Here is a 19974-nt window from a genome sequence, read left to right on the forward strand (position 1 = left end):
CCTTGCAGCCGGTTTTTGCCCTTCCAGGCCCAGCCAGGGCTCTACACACAGCAGGCAGTTAATAAATATCAGCCTGGGATCAGGCCCGGGAAGAGTCACCTTGATTTCCAGGGCTGTGGACCCTGGGTGTGAGGAGGTCAGGGGTGCCTATGTCATCTGGGCCCAGGTAGCACCCTTGGGGCTGAGGACAAAAGGAGGTGGGGACAGGGACTTGTCACCAAAGTGGTGGGAGCAGGCTGCCCTGCTTCACCCAAGATTGTGCGGGGGCTTCAGCGCGGTGGAAACACACTTGGCCTCATACAACACGGTCCTGGGACGTGCCGGGGAGTCGGACCCGCCTTCCCTGCAGGCTGCGGGCGCATGGGAGGCCCCCAGAGCCCACGGCACCCTCAAAAACCAAGAAAACCAAGAGGGCTGAACAGTGCAGGCTTGGACCTGAGGGCCCCAGGGCTTGTCTGCAAAACAGGGCTGCCTGGCCCCAGGGTGGCTCCAGGGCTCGTTTCTAAATCGGAGCCTGGGAGAAAGAACGAGACAGGCGAAGGTGTGGTGTGGCCGCGTTTAATTCAGCCGCAAGTGATCTCCGAGGGGCCAGAGTGTGACCCCTCGTGCTCCATGAAACTGGGGTCCCTGGCGTTAGTCACTTCCCCTGCAAAGGCGCGGTGGCTGGATGTGTCGGTGGCCCCGGCCGGGGCGGGCCAGAGCCTGGCTCTGTGCGGCGTGGGCGCAGGCGGGGCCTGGGCGAGGCTGGTGCCGCGGAGGCAGCACAGTTGGGGCAAATCGGACAAAAACAAGGCCCAGAACTTCCCGGCCCCTGCCCCGTGGCCCCGGCCGGACCGCAAGCTGTCTCCCGGGACGTCAGAACGAGCCATTTCCGTCACCACCACAGTTACAAACAAGAAACAAACCAAAACCCATCTTGGGGGTAATCTTCAATTGCTTAAAATTAATCAGTGCAAAGTGAGGTAAAAGAGCCCCGTGTGGCGGGGGCCGAGTGGGGGCCGGGCGTCACACGAGCTTGCGTCTCTTCGAGTCCCTCCCCATGTCCCCCTCCTGTACGTCCACCTCGCAGCCCAGCGGGGACACCAGGTTCAGCAGAGGGTCCTCGGAGGCGCGGCCGAAGAGCGCCAGCAGCAGGGCCACGCCGAAGCCCGTGGCCCGCTCGCCCTGCGGGAAAGCGGAGGGCGGAACTCTGGGCGTGGGGCGCCCCACGGCCCCACCTGCCCGCACGGCCCCACCTGCCCGCGCCCCCCTTCTCAGTGAGGGGTGCTGGAGCCCGAGCTGGAGTGAGGGTCTTCCCCGCGTGCTCTGGCGCAGCCCCCACTCTCCTGGCGGGGGAAGGGAGGGTCCCAGGGCCGGGGCCGGGGCGGCAGGCACTGCCACTCTGCTCCCAGGAAGGAGAACCAGAGGTCGGGCCAGGGACACAGGATGCTTCCGACGGACTCGGGGGCTCCAGGGCCAGGGGGGCTCCGCGTGGGCGGGAGGGGGAGACCGTGGGCGTGGCCACGACACTCACGGCGTGCACGGGTGCCGCGATGTCCAGGTGGACCCAGACCCCGGGCCAGTCGAAGCCAAGGTGCGAGGCGATGAAGAGGCCGGCGCAGGAGCTGGGGCTGTTGTCTCGGTCCTGGGGGGGCCGAGAGGACACACAGTGGCGCTTTGTCCACGGGGCGCTCCGCGGGGCTGGTCTGCACTCTCGACTGTGCCCCCGCGCCTCCGGCCACCCCCTCCCTGGAGTCTGCAAGGAGCCGGGGCAGAGAGGGCCCTGACAGCAAGCCGAGGAGTTTGTCTCCATCCTGGAGCATTAGGAGACAGCGAGGGGCCTGTTGGGGAGACTGAGGCAGACCCGTGGCTGCGAGGAAGCGATCTGTGCCCTGGGAAGGATCTATGCCCTGACGCGGCTGCACAGCACCCTGCTGCCTCTCGGGGCGCCCTGTCTCCCGGGGACCCTGTGTCCTGCCCGGCGGGGGAGGGCACAGCCACGCCCCAGACCTACCGCCACCGAGTTCTTCATGTCGGCCACGGCCGAGGTGAACTCGCTGAAGTGCAGCTCGGGGCAGTAGACCAGCGGGTGCACCAGGTCCCCGCACTTCCTGCCGGCCTTCACGCAGGCGGCCTCCCACTCGGCGCTGTTGGTGAGCACGGCGGCGTGGTACTTCCCTGTGGCAATGCCCTGGCCGGCGGGGACCCAGGAAGCGCCCCAGGTGGATGGAAAAGGCAGCAGAGGAACACAAAAGACAAAAGAGGGACAGAGAGGCAGACAGAAAGACAAGGAAAGCAAAAGAGTGGTGGTGAGAAACAAAGCGAGGAAGAAAGAGAACCGTGTTCTCCAGCTCGGAGGACGGTTTCTGCTTCTGTGCCCAGCTCCGGGCCAGCGGCCACTGGGCACAGCAGATGGTCCCCACGGCCCCTCAGCCAGCTATAAGAACCTGGGGACGGCAGCACGCCCACCTGCCTTCCCCACCATGGGGACCAGGAGCGTTCCAGCTCCCTGGGGCCACAGCCAGGTGTCTCGTGGCGACGCTCACCTGAGCCCCGGTCAGCGTGGCCATGTCCAGGATGATGTCGGCCCCCAGGTCCTTGCAGGCGTAGGACACGCCGTCCGCCAGCACCAGCCTGCCCTCGGCGTCCGTGTTGTTAATTTCCACCGTCCTGGGTGCACAGAGACCCCTGCTCAGGGACGGGGTCCCCTGCGATGCTGGGGTGAGTCCCCGTGGAACTGGGAGGCCCACCTAGAGCCGCCCGTTCTCGGGGCCCCCCAGCTCCAGCACACACACGCCCTGCCGCAATGCATGCTGGGGGCAAGGGCTTCCGGGCCAACCCCCCCGCCCTGCTCTCCCGAGCCGTGAGCTGGGGCAAGCTGCTCAGCTCCCCTTGGACTCAGTTTCCACACCTGTAAGGTGGGTGGCACGAACCAGGCTGGGCTGGCCTTGGGCGTGCTGTGCCTGGCCCTGGCAAATGAGGAGGGGAGGCACCTACTCAGCCCCAGGGTGAGGGGCGAGGAGGAGACGGTGTCCTGCCCGGAGCCCTGCGGCCCATATGCCTTGGCTGCCACCAGCTTTGATTCTCAAGTGTGTCCTGCCACTGAGAAGGGGCAGCCCAAGGCCAGACTCGAGGGGGAGAAGCAGGGAGGGTCCCCACACAGGGGATTTGTGGGAGCAAGGCTTCAGACACCCAAAGACTGTCAAGCCTCAAGGCTGGAAAGGCTGATCCCACAAGTGCAGTGTAGACCCGAGCTCCGGGGCACCACATCCGAGCGCCGGGGTGATCCCCTGCGGGCCCCCTGGGGGCCCTCCCAGCAGCGCTGGGGTGAGCAGGGGCATGGCGCGTCTGGCTTTGGGGAGGAGAGGGCCAGCCTTACTTTCCTGAGTACAGCAGGTGGATGTCATCTGGCCTCGTAGCGTTGGGTCCCACTGAGTTCTCGGCCAAGCAGAACACGGCGTGGAGGTTGTCTTTGAAACCCTGCAAGGGGAAGCAGGCAGAAGCTCCAGCCACAGGGGAGAGGTTCGGGAAAGGGAAGGACGTGCCAGGAGGGTGGCCAAAGATGGGGCTGGACGGTGCCTTGGGGACAGACTGGGAGGGGCCGGGGCCTGGGGAGGGGCCTGGTGACCGGAGCGTTGCTGACGCCCCAGCCCGGTACCACCCTGCTCCCGGCACACCCTGATGTCAACGGATGGCACGTCCTCCCTGTCTACAAAACTTCTAAGCATTTCATTGTGAAATGATTTCAAACATGCAAAAACAATTTTACAATATTGGCCACAGACAATTCCGGACACCCTTCACCTGGGAGGTACTGCTGGCACATCTCCAGGTGCTGCGAGACCCCACCTGCCCCACCGATGGCAGGATCCCACGCGGGCCACACGCCACGCTAGCTGGAGGGTCCCCTGGGTCTCTTGACTCTGGACGTTCGCACAGCCTGGTTTTGTCTTTCGTGACCTCGGCCCCTCCGGTGCTGGGTTTGTCTGGGGTTTCCTGGTGGCTTTCCGGTCTCGCCCCTTTGGCAGGAGCCCTGCAGGAGTGCTGCGGCCTTCCCCGTGCATGGCAGCAGGAGGCCCAGCGCCTGGCTCTGTCCCGCCCCGGCACCGGGCCCTGGGACGTGCACAGGTGGGTCCGCCTGGGGTCTCCCCCGTGACGCTGCTGGCGGTGCCCTGCTTGGACGCACCGTGGACCGTCTGACCGTCCTGTCTCCCAGCACACTTCCACGCTCCGGTTTTGGCACTGTCAACCGTTCTTATCTCAAACAATTACCGGCCGTGGTGTTTGCCAAACGGTGACTTTTTTTTTAAATTTGCATTGGAGTTTATTCTTGGTGTTGTGCATTCTATAGGCTTGGGCAAATGTATGACATGTTTCCACCATTACAGTATCATGCAGAGTAGTATGCCCTACAAGTCCTCTGTGCTCTGTTCGTCCCTTCCTCCCCCCTAACCCTTGGCAACCACTAATCTTTTGACTGTCCCCATAGTTTCACCTTTTCTACAGTGTCATATAGTTGGAATCATACAATGCGCAGCCTTTCATACAATAAGTGGCCTTTTCAGATTGGCTTCTTTCACTTAGTAATATCCATTTAAACTTTCTCCATGTCTTTTTCTCTTTTTTTTGAGGTTGGTTTTTTTTTTTATTTCAGCATATTATGGGGGTACAAATGTTTAGGTTACATGTGTTGCCTTTCTCTTTTTCCCCCCAGAGTCAGAGCTTCAAGCATGTCCATTCCCCAGAGGGTGCACATCACACTCATTATGTTTGTATGTACCCATCCCCCCTCCCCACTCCCATCTGCCCAACGCCCAATGACTGTTATTCCTGTGTGTCCACTTAGGTGCTGATCAGTTAATTTGCTGGTGAGTACATGTGTTGCTTATTTTCCATTCTTGGGATACTTCACTTAGTAGAATGGGTTCCAGCTCTATCCAGGAAAATACAAGAGTTGCTATGTCACCATTGTTTCTTAGAGCTGAATAGTACTCCATGGTGTACATATACCACATTTTATTAATCCACTCATGTACTGATGGGCACTTGGGTTGTTTCCACATCTTTGCAATTGTGAATTGTGCTGCTATAAACATTCCAGTACAGATGTCTTTTTAATAGAATGTCTTTTATTCTTTTGGGTAGATGCCCAGTAATGGGATTGCTGGATCAAATGGTAGATCCACTTGTATCGCTTTGAGGTATCTCCACATTGCTTTCCACAGAGGTTGCACTGGTTTGCAGCAACGTGGGAGTGTTCCTACCTCTCTGCATCCACGCCAGCACCAAATGGTGATTTTTCCATGTTCTATCTTCTATTTCCATCACTACGTCTACATGTAGTAATGGGGATTCCGCCGTAAGAAACAGCTCTCCCTTGTTCATTTATTCATTTAACGACTTATTCCTATCGGTACGGACGCGCGCATTCTGACTTTATTCTGTGGGTTACAATACGCTGCTTATCTTGAGGCTCAAACGGAAGCACGTTTCCTTTTCGAGAGGCCGGCACGGACGTGGCAAAGCTCAACGGGACGTCGCGGTTCACAGTGGAGCCTGCAGGCTGGGGCTCTGGTGGGAGGGGGCCTTTGTCCAGAGCAGGCGGGGAGGGGTCCTCGGCACCCCTCCGATCACAGGCTGCAGCCCCAGAGGTGGGGGCGTCCTGAGACCCCACGGCTGCCGGCGGACGCGTCTGCGCTGGGCGCCCGGTGGCTTCCTGTGAAAGGGAATCTGAGCCCACAGAGCCGCCCAGACAGCCGCGTCCTCACCCGCTGCCGGCTGTGCCCCTCGTTAGTCTCCAGCCAGCTAGGGGATGAGAACACGGAGAACACCGTCTCTCCTCCGCCGTCCCCCACGGGGCTCTGCGGCAGGTGGCGGAGGGGCCACGACAGGTGCTCTTGGAAGCCTGTGGCTCCCGGCTGAGCGCGGCCCCGCCTGTGTGCCCTGCTCCGCTGTGAGCCCCAGGAAGGCCCTTTCCCAGCAAGGCACCATGCCGGGCACAGCAAGCGTGTTCCAGACGGTCTCGGCATCCTGCCCAAGTCATCTCGCCCCCTGCACCTCCAATGTCCCTGTGGGCTGGGGTTGCGGCGCCCCGCCCTCCCTCCTGCCTCTGCTCCTCTCTCAAGGCGCCGTGACCAGGCTGGATTAGCAATTATTTGCCGAGACATTTTTGTTTTTCAATTTCAAGTGCACCCCAAGAAACCGGGTTGCACAGGCAGTGCCTGGGGGGAAAGAATATCTTGTGCCCAGCGCCACAAAGAGCGCGGCCCCCTGGCAGCTGGCCGGAGAAGGCGACGCCAGGTAAAACCTCGGCTTGCGACAGTCGGTGGGCCGTGGGCGCAATGCTCAGAACCACGCGTTCTGCACGTGGGCTTGTGCCTGCCACGTGCCCTGCGAGTCCCAGCCAAGCTTCTTCATCGCACAAACACTCGCCAGCCTGGGCTGAGCCAGGCCCTGAGCAGAGGGCATGGGTAGCCCCGCCCGCGGTGGATGGGCGGGGTCTCACTCACCTGCTTGATGGCAGCTCTGAAGGCCCCCAAGACGGCTGCAGCGCCCCCGCAGTCCCTCTTCATCCCTGGCATGGTGGTCTGCAGGTGGCAAAGGGACCAGGACAGGGGTGAGCCCTGTGGGGGAAGCCCATGCAGGCCCCGCTCCCCAGGGCCCACCCCGCCCCCCAGGGCTGCCGGGTCACCCACAGGACTCATGAAACCGACCACGGGTGGGGTTCTCCAGAAGTGACGGGAAGAAACGGCCAGACACAGTGGGGGTCCCTTTCGTTCTAGCGGAGCTCTGGGGTTGTCAGGCAGCAGGCAGACGGCCCAAGCGGCGGAATCTGCCCTGGCCGGGCTCTCACCTGGCCCCGGCACCCCACGCTCAGGGACTGGGTGCCTTGACCGGGTCGTGCGGCTGCCGGGTTAGCCTCGTGTCTGCCTGTGAGCCTCCACCTACCTCCCTGCCCGTTTGTGAGGAAGAAACTGAGGTCCAGGGAGCCTCTGGGGCCTGCTCAGGGTCACCTGGAAAGCCCGGGGCCAGGAAAGACTCCCCAGGGCTCTACTGCAGGCCGGGGCCCCTTCATGCTGCCCGCGAGTGGCCTCTGCAGCCTCCCCCAAGTCTCGGAGGCTTCCTGGTCCTCCCCAGCGGCAGCAGCTCCAGGCAGCCACACCTCGGCACGTCACAAGCCGTCACCAGCCGTCACCTCCGAGGTGCAGCCACCTCCGGGTCTCCCACCGCTGCTGGGGTTGGGGTTCCTACCTGGCCTCCCAAGAGCCAATCTCAGTCCCGGCTCCCTTTGCTCCTCACCGTGGCACTGTGGGATGGCGAGGGCCGGTGGGAGCCCTCTCCAAACGTCACCGCCACTGGCGAGGACGCCCTGTCACCCCCACGTCGCTGCCGTCTCCGCCAGGAGGGGCGGCCATCTCTGCCCTCCTGCCCTCAGTCCCCAAGCCCTGCTCCAGACGGGTCCAAGCCGGGGGCCACCAAAAACAGCCACGTGCAGAGGCGCCCTCCTGCCGCAGGTGCAAGCGCGGCGTCCCGCGCGCTAGCTGAGAGCAGCTGCACACGTTCACGTCGGGTAGGTTCCCGGCCCGAATCGGCAAGTTCGCATTTTAAATTAACAACAGGTCCACAGACGTGAAGGTTTGGGTTTGAAACTTACCGAGTGATTCCCGGACCCTCATCACGTTACACAAGGCCTGAATTCCAGCGGAAAGTATTTTTACGTATAAACTGAGCTGCTTTTATAATTAAGTCAAGTGAAAGTGATCCGTCTCTTCTGACCTAATGTTCGAGAGAGCACAGGACTGTTCAGACGGGAAAACGGGGCCCCAGATCCGGAGCCCAACAATGTGCAAAGCGGCCCGGTCACGGCTGCCAGCTCCCGCGTCTCTTCCACGCCCGCCAGGAAGACAAAACGTGCCGACTTCGCTTAAGAATTTCCTTGCTGAAGCAGTAAAACTAAACTAAAAAAAAAAAAAAATCTCTCAACCCTCGAGTACAAGATGTTCGCGACGCTCTGTGTGGGCACCGGGGAGGTGTCCCCAGGGCACCGCTGCTGCCTCAGCTGGGCCAGGGCGGCCAGCGCCCACGCCCAGGTGGGACCAGGGGTGAGTGAGCGCCCGGCTCCCACCGCCGGTCCCACCAGTGTTACTGGGAAGAACAACGGACGGACAGATCACGGTTACTTGGACTTAGGTATCTGGCAGAAATTTCCTAGAAAAGGAACAAAGTGAGCTGCTCACTTCCAGAAAACAGCCGGCATCATTTACTGCCAATGGTGTACATTTGGGCTCTCAAGCAAAAATCAGAATTTTGGAAAACTTGTGTCCACCACGCCAGCTTCCTCATTCTCGGTGACTTTTCTGATGACATTGAGGGGCGATTTCAGTGAAGATGACTGTTTGACACTACATCATGGGTCAAGATTTGGAGGCTTTGCATAACTCTGTGAACCAATTTTTCCAAATGACCCACGTATGATATGACAAAATTGTGTGTTCCAAGTTCAAGATAGATCAGTGGATTTTACCACACAAAAGTTCGATTCCGTGGCTTTAGATTCCATGTTATAACCAACTTTTAAGAAACTATCATCTGTCGAGTTTTGGCATAATATAATAGCAAAGAATGTTCACAGATATCCGAAAATAGTACTAACATACTTCTTCCTGTTCCAACTATAAAATGTGTGGGGTCAGATTTTCTTGATGTAGTTCAACTGAAACAACATATCACAACAGACTAAACGCAGAATCAAATGCAAGATCCCAGCTGTCTTCCATTAAGTCAGACACTAATGGGATTTGCAAAAATGTACAATGCTGCTCCCGATAATTTTTTTTTCATTTTGGGAAATAGTTATTTTCATAAAATTATAGTATTTATGGTAACATGCAATGGATTTATATTGCATGTTATAATTTAAAATGAATTATAAATATGTTACACACTTCTCAGTTTTAATTTCCTGTGCAGTATCACTTGGTATTGCCCTATAGGCAAAGCCTCTTTGGGATTGGTACTTGTCAAGTTTGTAAAGGGTCCTGAGCGAGGCCTTTGAGGCCTGCTAGTCCCAATTTGCCTTTGAAATCTTTGAAAATGGAGCTTTGCCGGCTCCATCCGGCTGGCTTTTTGAGAAGTGACAATTTCTGCACGATTTGCTCCCGAGGCAGCCACCTGGGAGCATGCCTGCTGTGATGAAGTTTCGTGCCCCTGGGTGAGACTGTGAGCACCTCTGGGTCAGGACTGGGATCTGTCAGCTGGCAGAGCCTCATCACCCATCCCTGTGCCTGGCACCAGCAACAGCTCGGGAAGGGCCTGCTGGCTCGTCCCAGATTGACGCAGAACAGTTCGAGTGAGAACCCGTGGACAGTTTGCTGGTGCTGAGACGCCTGGCCATCCCGTTTATCACGGGTCTCTGCAGGCCACTCTGACCCCATGAGGAGGCTGGGGCCACTGTGTCATTTTCAGAAGGTGACCTGGCCCTCCAACAAGCCAGACCCAAACAAGCATCTGACCCGAGGAGGAAAGAGTCCACGGTGCTGCCCGCCACGGCTCGGCGGCCTCCATGGCAACAGCGGGCAGCAAGAGGGGGCGCGTTGTCCGTGGGGCAGCTGAACTGACTAACAGTCTTTGCTTATTATAGACACCGTGTGCTGGTGTCTCTGGACCCGCAGCCCCCACCCCCAGCCACAGAGCAGTGCTAGCAAGCGAAGCTTCGCCTGCATTGACAGCCGCCCCCATCGCCGATGTCACCACCCGAGCTCCGCCTCCTGTCAGGTCGGCAGCAGGTTGGATTCTCACAGGAGCGCACCCCACCATAACCTGCACGTGCCAGGGGCCTACGTTGAGGCTCCTTGTGGGAATCTGGCGCCTGGGGGTCTGAGCGGGAGCTGGGGTGGTGACGCTAGCGCTGGGGGGCGACTGCAGACCCAGGTTGTCATTCGCGGGGAGGTCTGGCTGCACAATGAATGCCATGCGCTCGAATCATCCCGAAACCATCCCCCACACCCAAGTCCATGGAAAAACTGTCTTCCACGAAACTGGTCCCTGGCGCCAGAAAGGTTGGGGACCACTGCTCTAAATGATGTCAGCGATAAAATATTCCTCCCTCAAAAAATGCTGTTGGTTGGAGCTAAAGCAATTGCTGTGGCGGCTGCTGCACTGTAATCAGACAGATGAAGGCTTCAAAATCACCTGTCCTCGCTCCTCACCCTTCGGAGCAGCGTCATTCTACAGGGATGTCAATGGTGGCTCATTACGCAGTTCCCCGACACACGCAGGCTCAGGCGTTCATTCTGAGAGTGGTCCTGACAGCCCCGAACTGCCTGGGCTGGCTTTGGTGCCGAGATGCACGCTCCGAGCCCGTGACGGCACACGCTCCTGTGCTGAAAGGCCGCCTCAAAGCACGACAGCACAGTGACATAAAAACGAGCCCCTGAAACCCGCTCATTACGGGAACCCTTGGGGTTACTGTGTTTAAACTGTTTCTACTCCACAGACATTTGAAGGCCACAAGAATGGATCCCAAAGAGCTGAACATATGGTCAGTACTGCAATTTCTGGAATTTACTGTGCAATGGGATTTTTTAGGAATCTCTGCCAAGCGATCCTATGTTGAAAGCTTCTCCTGCGTATTTGTGTGTCGGCTGCCTCACATGACAGAAGCTCTTCAAAGTGAAAACAATAGACAGTGTTCTGGAACCCACTGTGAGTGAAGGCAGATGACAGCTCCGGCTCCTCTGCCTACTGAACATAACTATGTAAAGGAGATCAATTCTGATAAAGTCACTGTCAAGCATGTAGGAGCCAAGATCCCAAAACAGAAAATTTAATGCCACAATCCATTACCACTACAGACCAATACGGAGACATAAGTATTTTTCTATTTAAAAAATATATCCGTGCTACTTAAAGTGTTAATCTATTACCACTGTTTTATTTGTACTACAATATGTATCTTCTTTTTAATCTTTTTACTGGCATGATCATAGGTATGGAATTCAGTAAAAGAGAATGTTTACTATTGGTGCTTTGTTGTTTTATTCTTTAAAAAACCCATTTATTATTATTAGTTTCATTTCCCGATTAGTCCAGAAAATAATTCTATTGTTTAGAAGAGGAGGGATGTTAAAAAAAAAAAAAATGATCCCCCACTCCAGATATTTAAAAGTCGGTACGCTGGACGTGCAAAAAACAGCGGTGTAATCCCCACCCCAAGCAGCAACTGATGTTGGAACTCAACGTCAGGGAGGCGACAGGGAGGGGCGGGGCCTGTGGCAAACCGGAGCCAGCGGGCCACAGCCCCAGCGGAGTGCCACTAGGTGAGAACCAGGGCCAGCACCGCCGGATCTTGTAGGTTTACAAAAGGCCAGAAATCCAGTCTTTTATGAGATTTCTTCCTCCTTCCAAATGTTGGAAACTAATTCAAATTCTAAAAACACCATTTGGGCCCAAGGGACACACCTGGGAGCCACGGTGACAGAGGTGCCTGCTGTCCTCCCAGCAGCCCTGGGCTTGCATGTCACCGTCCCTCCTTCCCAGGACGCCCCGGCCCAGGCCCGTGCACAGGGATGGAGATGGCGCTGCGGGTGGAGAGAGGCCATGCCGAGGTGGACGGACATGCCGAGGTGGCTGTGACCGGCACTCTCCAAGTGCCCGTCCTCCGGGGATGGAGGCCGGAGAGCCACGCCATGGGAGAGGCTGCCGGGGCTGCCTCCGAGGGACAGGCCCAGGTGACTTGCTTCGGAGCTGAGCCCCAACTGCTGCGGCTTTCGTGGGCGTCGCGCGCGGACCCCATGGAGAATTCTCTCTGTGGAGACCTCGGGCAGATTTGGAGACGTGGGCGCCCCCGTGCCCTTCCCTCCTCCAGACAAAGCCACTCGGGCCCTGAACCTCTGAACCCGCCTCCCCAGGCTGCTTTCCATCCCTTTAACCATCCCTGCGGCTTTTCTCCGGCCCCGAGCCGACTCTGTGCTTCCAGACTCCTGTTTAAAGCGTGGGCACATACCGCTTCTCGGCCTTCGGGCCGAGCTCAAGCGTCAAGTGTGGGCACAAAATCCCGGCACCCTGCACGGAACGGTCTCCTTCCCAGGACAGGGCCGGCCCCACCGAGAACTCCCAGGGCCCTCGATACCTTCAAAAGGCACCTCCGAGACAGCTGGCCGGCCCCGGCCCCGCCCCGCCGCACCCCGGGACCTGCCCGCGCTGGCCCGCGCCTCACCTTCCCTTTGATGCTGAGGCCCCCAGTGTCGTAGACGATGCCTTTGCCCACCCAGGCGATGGTCTGCGTGGCTCCGTCTGGGGTGTGGCTGAGGACGGCCAGAGCCGGGGGGTGGAGGGCGGCTTTGCCAACCCCATAGATGCCTGCGGGAAGTGCAGGGGGAGCTGGTGAGGCCTGGGCTGAACGGAGCAGAGGACTCCCCGAAGGCCCCTGGAAACGCCAGCTCCCGGCGCCGGCTGGTGGGACTTCTGGAGAGCCGTGCCGCGCCGCGGGAGCCTCCTGCCCCCTGGCCAGTGTGGGGTCAGGGAATGCAAATTAGCTTCAATGTCTAGGACTGCAAACGAATTCTATGCAAAGCATTGGTAGGCGAGGAAACCCACTGAGGAAAAGAAAACACTGTATCACTTCCAGAAAGAAAACAGAACAGGACTGTGCAACGATGACCTCTGGATGAGGCTTCCGGGCCGCTCCAGCCCACGCTCACCCCCGTCCCAAGCCCTCCACCTGCCCAGGACCACGCCGCCCTGCCCCAGCTCGCGCCCGCGTGTTTTGCGCCGTTGCCTCACTTGTGGGCGGACATGCCCATCTCTCAAGAAAACAGCAGCCTAACGGGGGGCAGAGTCCATGCCTCCAGCTCCCCCAGTAGCTGAGCTGAGCAATCACAGCCGCTGTGACGAGAGCTAATAGTGGCTGTCCCACAAACTCCTATTCATCCTGCAAGACCCACTGCAAATGCCACCTCCTCTGTGAAGCTGTCCCTGACACCAGTGGCCCCCTCACTCCACTTGTAACGGGGTTGTGTGTCTGTGGTGGACACCGCTGAGATGGCTTCCCAGGACCCCCACCCCTGGGTGCCCGTGTCCTGGTGTAGCCCTAGTGTTTCACCTCCAGCCAAAAGAGAACGGTAGAAGTGATGAGATGCCGCTTCCGAGATTAGGTTACTAAAGAGCGGAGTTTGTGCTGTGCTCACTCTTTCTCACTCCGCAGAGGCCTTGCCCTGCAGGTGGCCGGTCGCCGCCCCGGGAGCTGCCCTCGGAGAGGCCCCCTCATCACCAGCTGACGGCCCACGAGGCCCTGCGACCTGCCAGCAGCCCATGGCGAGCCTTTGGGAAGCACGTCACCGGCCCCAGGTGAGTCTTCGGATGACTGCAGCCCCAGCCGGGCACCCGACCGCAGCGGGCAGAGCCCGGCACTGTGAGATGTGCAAGTGCTGCCTGCAGATGCTCCCTGCTGGGTGCTTTGTTTTGTAGACACAGATAACTCGGACGGCCACCTCCCTATGCCAGTCTGAGTCAGTTCTGTGTCCCTCTAGCTCCTGGGCATGGGGAGCGGGGGGCTGGGGCATCAGGGAAGGCCTCTCAGGGGAGGTGACGTCTGAGCTGAGATGTGCTGGGTAAGATGGTCCCCACCATGACAGTATCTTGGGGGAGGGTATTGCAGATAGAGCCATCGAACGAAGGCCCTGACACAGACGTGAACTTGTGTACTCGAGGAAAGGAGAGGCCCCGCGGGCTGGCCCAGGGACAAGGGTGCGCAGCACGTGAGCAGGCTGCAGAGCCTTCGGGGAGGGGAAGGGCTTGGATCTAGCAGCTTCCAGAATCCGAATCAGAACCTGGACTGCTGCCCCTTCTCCCTGGAGATGCTCTGCTTCCCAGGGTCTGGCCTGGGGCTTGGGCTCAGGCTGATCCTGTACCGTCACCAGCAGGGGAAGCTTAGGATGATGTGCCCTGTGGCCCACCACCCCTGCCCCCTAACTCCCCCAGCAGCTCCCTGGGGCCAGGACCTGCGGGGTGCAGCCCCACCCACCTCCAAATCCTCTCGCCTGCAGCTCCTCGTCCCGGATGATGGTCGGAACAATCCCCAGCTCTTTTCCAACTTTGTTAATCTCCTGGACGCGTACATGGAAAAAACAACACCACAAGGACACGTGAAGATGCTTAAATCAGGGCGAGGCCTGTGCGGCAGGAGAGGGGCCGGGCCGGGAGCCAGCGGCTTGGACACTCGCAGTGTCCTTAGTGACCAAACCCAGGAGAGCTGGCTGGCCATCGCGCGCTCCAACTTCCTGCGGCTCGTGGCTGTAGTCCCGCCTAAGGGCCTCGAAGAGGAGGCTCTGTCCTCCCCACGCCCTTCCGCAGGCCTCTCAGAGCCAGGTGGACGGCACAACTTCACTGGATGTACCCCCCGGGGTTCCCTCTGGCTCTCCACAGGGTCTACGACACCCCCCAGCCTGGCCCCCCGCCCCTGGCATGACGGGGCCACGAACCTCAAGGAAGGTGTCTGTGTTCATCTCGCTGCAGGGCGTGTCCACGATGCGGGCCGCCAGCCGCACACCTTCTGTGGCGTTCGCTAAGCACTAGGAAAAAACAGAAGGCTGTCGCTGGGGTCCTGTGACCGGGAGGGGAAGATGTCCCCAACGCGTCCGCCCCCCAGGAACCCAATGCATCAGAGGCACACGCCCCGCCGAGGGGGGGGGGCGCAGGGCCGCTGACAGGCAGCGAGGGGCAGTGGGGAGGGGAAGCAAGATTCTTGCCGCCCACCCTCACCCCTGCAGAAGGAAGCTCAACACGGCCACCCCACTGCACCTCCAGAAGTACACAGGAGGCCTGAGGCCCTGCCCTCACATACCTGGGGTCCTCCCCAAGCCTGGTGTCCTGCTCCTCCCCGCGTCCCCTCTGGCCTCTGCAGACCCCGCGCCCTTCTCCTTCCGCCAGGACTCCGGCCATCCTTTGAGGCGCTTCTCAAAGGCCAGCTCCCCCCAGCAGGGCAAAACACTCACACCCCGACCCCTTGAACCTGCTGCCCTCCCAGACGCCGGGCCTCTGGGCCACCGGGCCTCTGGGCCACAGGGGAGGTGGCTTCCTCATGCAAGTCTCCCTGACGCCACGAGGGCAGACGAGTGCCTTGCGCAACCTGTGGCCTGACGCGGCTCCGCTCTGGCGAGGGAAGGAGGGACACAGGGGAGGGCCCTGCTGGTGGCGCTTACACGACCCCAGCAGCTGGAAGGACTCGGGACCTGAAAACACGGACCACGCCGGGCTCGAGGGGTCTGAGAGCCGACATGCAGCGCGCGCACAGAAGCGACCGCCACACGAGCCCGGGAACGGGCTGCCCACCGCGCGGCTCTGCGAGGGGCACCTGTCCACCTTTGCTTCGGCCCTGGCTCTGCAAGTTCCCTGCCGAGTCACCCTCCTCTGCCCCCTTTCTGCCCCCCAGCCTCGCCCTCAGCAGTGCCGGAGGGCACCGCCGCCCACCGTGTCCCCGCCACCCACCCCCAAGCCTCAGAGGCCACGGGAGGCCGGCAGCGCAGCAGCCTCCCGGCTCACTGTAAGAGATGATATTAAAAAGAGGAAAGTGGCACAGGTGTCTCGGGGGTGCGGGACGGCGCTGAGTTTATCATCACCGCTCTCGTCTTGTAATGTCAGGGAGGGCAGGCGCGGTCGATACCGCCGGCCTGGCTGCCTCCCCCGCCCTGTCTGATCTCGGCGAGAGCCTCTGCTTGTCCTGAGGTAATTAAACCCCAAAGCCTCCAAGGTAGATCCCTGGAACTTGACAGCTCAGATATGAAATGTGCAGTCCCTGCCGCCTGTCAGCGGGCTCGTCTCCTGCCTGAGAGGGCACAAGGGGACGCGACGAGGACTGTCTGGGAAGAGCGTCAGGGATGTAAGTCTGGGCTCCAAGGAGACCGGGTGCCACCTCGGAGACCCCAGGCCCCGGTGGGCTTGGAGCCGACTGGAGAACACTCCCGCAGGGGGCAGGGGCCAGCTCGGGCACCCCCACCACCGCAGAGCCACCAGGGGGGGCCGTGTGTTCGCCCCGCCCACGTTTATGCGAGCACCCACTGTGCGCCAGGCACCGTGCCGAGACCCTGGGAATCCAGAGGTGCCCAAGGGTCTCAGGTCCGGCAGAGAATTACAGCCGCCTTCCAATGAGATGCCACGCCATCGGGCGAGGGGAGGTCACAGGCTCGGCGGGGACCACCCGGGAGCTGGGGAGGCCCCCACAGTGATGAAGGGGGAGACAGGCTGTGTGAGGGCCACGTGGGGTGCCGGGCCCTGGTGTGCTCAGGCTCCAGGGCAGCTGGGGAAAGAGCTGATGAGAGATGAAATGGGGCTGGGGGCTGCACGTGGCAGGGCTGTGTTGGCCAGGAGTGCCGGGCCTCCCTGGGGAGGAGGAGGGTGGAGACCGAGAGGCACCAGGCAGGGCTGGAGAAAAGAGGACCCTGGCAGGGGGAACCTCAGCAGGAATGAACTGGGCAAGTGCAAAGGACAGCGGTTAGTCCGCTGCAGAAGACAGTGCCGTGAGGAGGGGGGCGGACAAGGGCTGCCAGATGGGATCTGGTGGCTGGAGGGCCTGGAACTCCGAGGGAACTCCCTAGGGACAGAGGGAGGCACAGTCGTCACCGTCCTACTGCAAGGTGGAGCCTGGAGGCGGCAGAGACGCTCAGAGAGGACTGGGTGAGCTCGGGGTGCCGGCGAGCCGCAAGGGGCTGAGTGGCGGTGAGCGGGCCAGGGAGAAGTGGGAAGAGGGACGGCAAATGTCTCAGTCCATCAGACAGGGCCCTTAAACAAACAATGTCAGGAAGAGGACAAAAACTGGGCTTTGGTGGGTTAAAGGGGAAAAGAGAATTAAGAAAGGCAGAGCAAATGGACTATGTCTTTGAAAGCGTGGAGATGAAGAAAGAAGAGGTGCTGCTTCAAGAGGGTAGAGACGGGGGCATGTTCTCTCCTTCTCCAGGTGGAGAGGGGACCGCTGCAGGCCGCGCTGAGGAAGCAGCGAGGTGTGGACCGAGCCCCCAGTGGGGAGCGCTCCTCTGGACAGAAGCAGGAGAAAGACAGCCACGTGGGGCTGCGTGGTGGGCGGAGGGGGCCGTGGTAGAGGCTGGGGTAGCTGCTGTGGGAAGGGAGCCCGATCTCAGGCCCGGCCAAGGACTGTGAAGCTGGAAATCACTTCCAGCCTTGCTTGATTTTAGGAGCGAGTGATATAACATATGTAAAAGTGCCCCCTGGAAAGGGTGATGCAACATGCACATGGACGGGATCGTCAGTGTAAAAACATGAACGTGTCTGGCACTGAGCAGGTGCTCAGCAAACACTGGCTGCACAGACCAGAATCCTGGAATCAGGACGGCCTGTGGGGGAGGGAGCCTTGGCTTCTCGGGACCTGGAGCCGCCCTCCCGTTCTCCCCGGGGAAGGAGGAGCCAGAGCTGCCCTTCCAGCTGCCCGAGCTCGTGGGGGCCCAGGGACACGTCTGCACTTTCAGACACCCACTTGCAACGTGGACACTTCCACCGGCCCGTTGTCTTGTCCCACCAGGAAGAACTCCACCGTGACGGTCTTCTTCTCTGTGCGGCGTGAGGCACCTGAGCGCTGGGTGAACAGCGGGAAGGCCCGGGCCAGGGCACAGGCGGAGGCGAAGACATCGGCCTGCTCACAGACCATCTGCAGCACAGGGAGAGAGGCAGAGCCACAGCTGAGGGGTGACAGGGGGCTGCACCAGGACGTGCCTGGGGTCCTGCCCTTAATGCCTCCTGAACTTGGTTAACTCCGTGGTGGGAACATCTAGACAGAGGCGTTCCAACAGCAGAGGTCGGCCCACCCACCACCCCCGGGTGCCTCCCAGAACCACAGAAGACCGTGGGACTGTCCGCCTGCCACGAGGAAGGACACCTTGGTCACCATCAACGGCCTTAACAGCTGGGGCACAGAGGGCAGGCACTGGATTTGGCCTCAGGAAACCTAAGTTTGAGTCTCAGAGTTGCCACCAAAACTGATCTGGGGCAAAAAGCTTTGTCTCTCTGGACAGTTTCCCTGTAAAGCAGGGATCATACTGTCCAGATCCTACGGGCCAGGGAGCTCTGCAGTGTGCGGAGGGCTGTGAGTTCGCTGGGACCACAAGCTCGGGGCACTGGCGACTGGCAGCACGTGGCTGTCAGCCCGCAGAGGTGCAGCACTCACCAGAATGCACCGGTGGGCTCCGGGGGGCAGGCAAGTCCGCACCAGCCGGGTGATGAAGTGGGCGGCTGAGGGGCTGTTGTGCCGGCTCACCCTGGAGGGCAGGGCAGCCACGGTGGCGTAGTTCAGGTAGAGGGGACAGCTGTCTGTGGGGTTGGGGTTGAGCGTGCTCAGGGCGGCCTGCCAGAGCTAGATGAGAAGGGAGAGACCAGAGACAGACTTGAGACGCCTGCCACACGCCAGGAGCAGCACCCTGCCTGCAGCTGCGCCTGCGCCTCTAAAAGGGCACGCTAAGCGCCCCTGATCCGTGATTAGGAGGACGTGTTGCTGGAGCTCTCTGTGGCTCCGAGCTGGCACTCTTCCACCAGCGCGGGATTAAGGCTCAGGGCTGAAAAGGCCAGGTTGGGGCCACTTTGCTTAAAACACTTGAAAGCACCAACTTGCTGGGGCTTAGCCAGTCTCCGCGGCGGAGGGGCAGGGGGCCAGACGCCCCAGGGAAGGCAGGGAGGGAACAGCACGGGCGTTTCTAGAAGGCAGGGCCCGCCTCAAGGCAGGGCCCGCCCGCAGCCCAGGAAGGGCAGCCCTTTCGGACCGCGTTTCCCAGGCCTGTCGCAGGTGTCCCGGCGCTGGGCCCCTGCGGGCCTGGACGGGCCTGGTGGCGGTTCCGGAAGGGAATGGCCGGCCGCCGAGGCCCGGCCGTTGGGAGGCCCGGCAGGCGGCGGGGCTGCGGGCGGCGAGGCGGGGCCTCAGCGGCCGCCGAGCCTGGGCCACCCCCGCCGGCAGGCCCGGGTTTCGCGCGCAGGGGCGCTGGCGGCCGGCGGCCCCTCACCTCCTCGGTGACCCGGGGCTGCAGCTTCCCGCGGACGTGGCTCCAGGGCACGCGGAGCAGGTGGTGCAGCTGCCCGAGCAGCAGCAGGGGCCGGCTCTGGGGGTCCGCGTCCCCGGCGCTCGCCTGGAACTGCAGCCCCACGTTCGCCATCTTCCCGCCGGCCCGCGCCCCCGGCCCGGCCCGCCGCTAGGCCCGCTCGCCCCGCTCCGGCCTGGGCTCGGCACCGCCCCGGCCCTGCCCGGCCGCCCGCGGGCCCCGCCTCCCCCGCCGCTCCGGGCCGCTCGCGAGACGTGCAGGGCCCGCCCGGGGCGCGAGGGGGCGCCGGCCCGGCAGGGCGGAGGGCGCAGGGCGCGGGCGGCCGCCCGGCAGGCCCGAGCAGGCCTCGCCCGCCCGCAGGCCCCGAGCAGGCGGCAGGGCCGGGAAGGGCGCTCGCCGGGCCTCTTCCGGGCAGGGGCCCGGCTTCCAGCGGGTCCTGGGCGGCCCGGGGCCCAACCTCAAGCCCGCCGGAAGCACTGCCCGCCAGGCAGTCGCTAGGCCGCCCCACGCAGGCCCCCCAAAGGGCTCTGGGCGGCCCCTGGCCCTCGCCGGGGACCCGCCGGGCAGGGCCGCCCCTGCTACACCACACACCCGGCCCCCGACGGTGGGTCGGCGTTGGCTCGGCGATTCCCGCGTTTGCGCCAGCTCCTGCGGCCTACCAGGGCCCCGCTGCCCGGCGTGGCGGGCACAGTGTCGACAGTCACTCCCTACTCGGTTCCTCGACCTTTATCAGAGTCCGTTTGCCATGCACTGCCCTGCATGTGAGGGGCCGACGGGGGTGTCCGTGCGGCTCACCGCTTCTGGGACGGCCAAGGACAATGCCAGGCACTGCCTTGCTGAGTGGGGGCCCTTCCGCAGCCCACCTGTTTGCAAGAAGGGTCACCGGGCCACAGTCTGAGCAAGCTGTCCCCACTGCCTCCCACTCCCTGAAGGAGAGCAGGGACAGGAGAGAGGAGAGGAG

General features: G+C 61.2%; 1 protein-coding gene across 2 annotated transcripts; it reads right to left on the bottom strand.

Annotated features, from left to right (window-relative positions):
* Window positions 1-542: 542 nt before the first annotated feature.
* Window positions 543-19215, bottom strand: NPEPL1 (aminopeptidase like 1). 2 transcript variants are annotated; one of them, XM_012770439.3, is made up of 12 exons: window positions 18978-19215; window positions 18152-18337; window positions 17465-17635; window positions 14460-14549; window positions 14003-14084; window positions 12197-12339; window positions 6489-6566; window positions 3359-3459; window positions 2526-2649; window positions 1994-2170; window positions 1514-1624; window positions 543-1164 (listed from the first exon to the last, which is right to left on the bottom strand). In XM_012770439.3, the coding sequence occupies exons 1-12, from the start codon at window positions 19125-19127 to the stop codon at window positions 1006-1008; spliced, it is 1572 nt and encodes a 523-aa protein (XP_012625893.1). In that variant the 5' UTR covers window positions 19128-19215; the 3' UTR covers window positions 543-1005. The 2 variants fall into 2 exon arrangements, with proteins under 2 accessions (XP_012625893.1, XP_075866954.1); XM_076010839.1 differs by lacking the exon at window positions 18152-18337.
* Between the last annotated feature and the right edge of the window lie 759 nt (window positions 19216-19974).

Source organism: Microcebus murinus, chromosome 16 (genome assembly GCF_040939455.1).
Source record: "Microcebus murinus isolate Inina chromosome 16, M.murinus_Inina_mat1.0, whole genome shotgun sequence".
NCBI lineage: Eukaryota > Metazoa > Chordata > Mammalia > Primates > Cheirogaleidae > Microcebus > Microcebus murinus.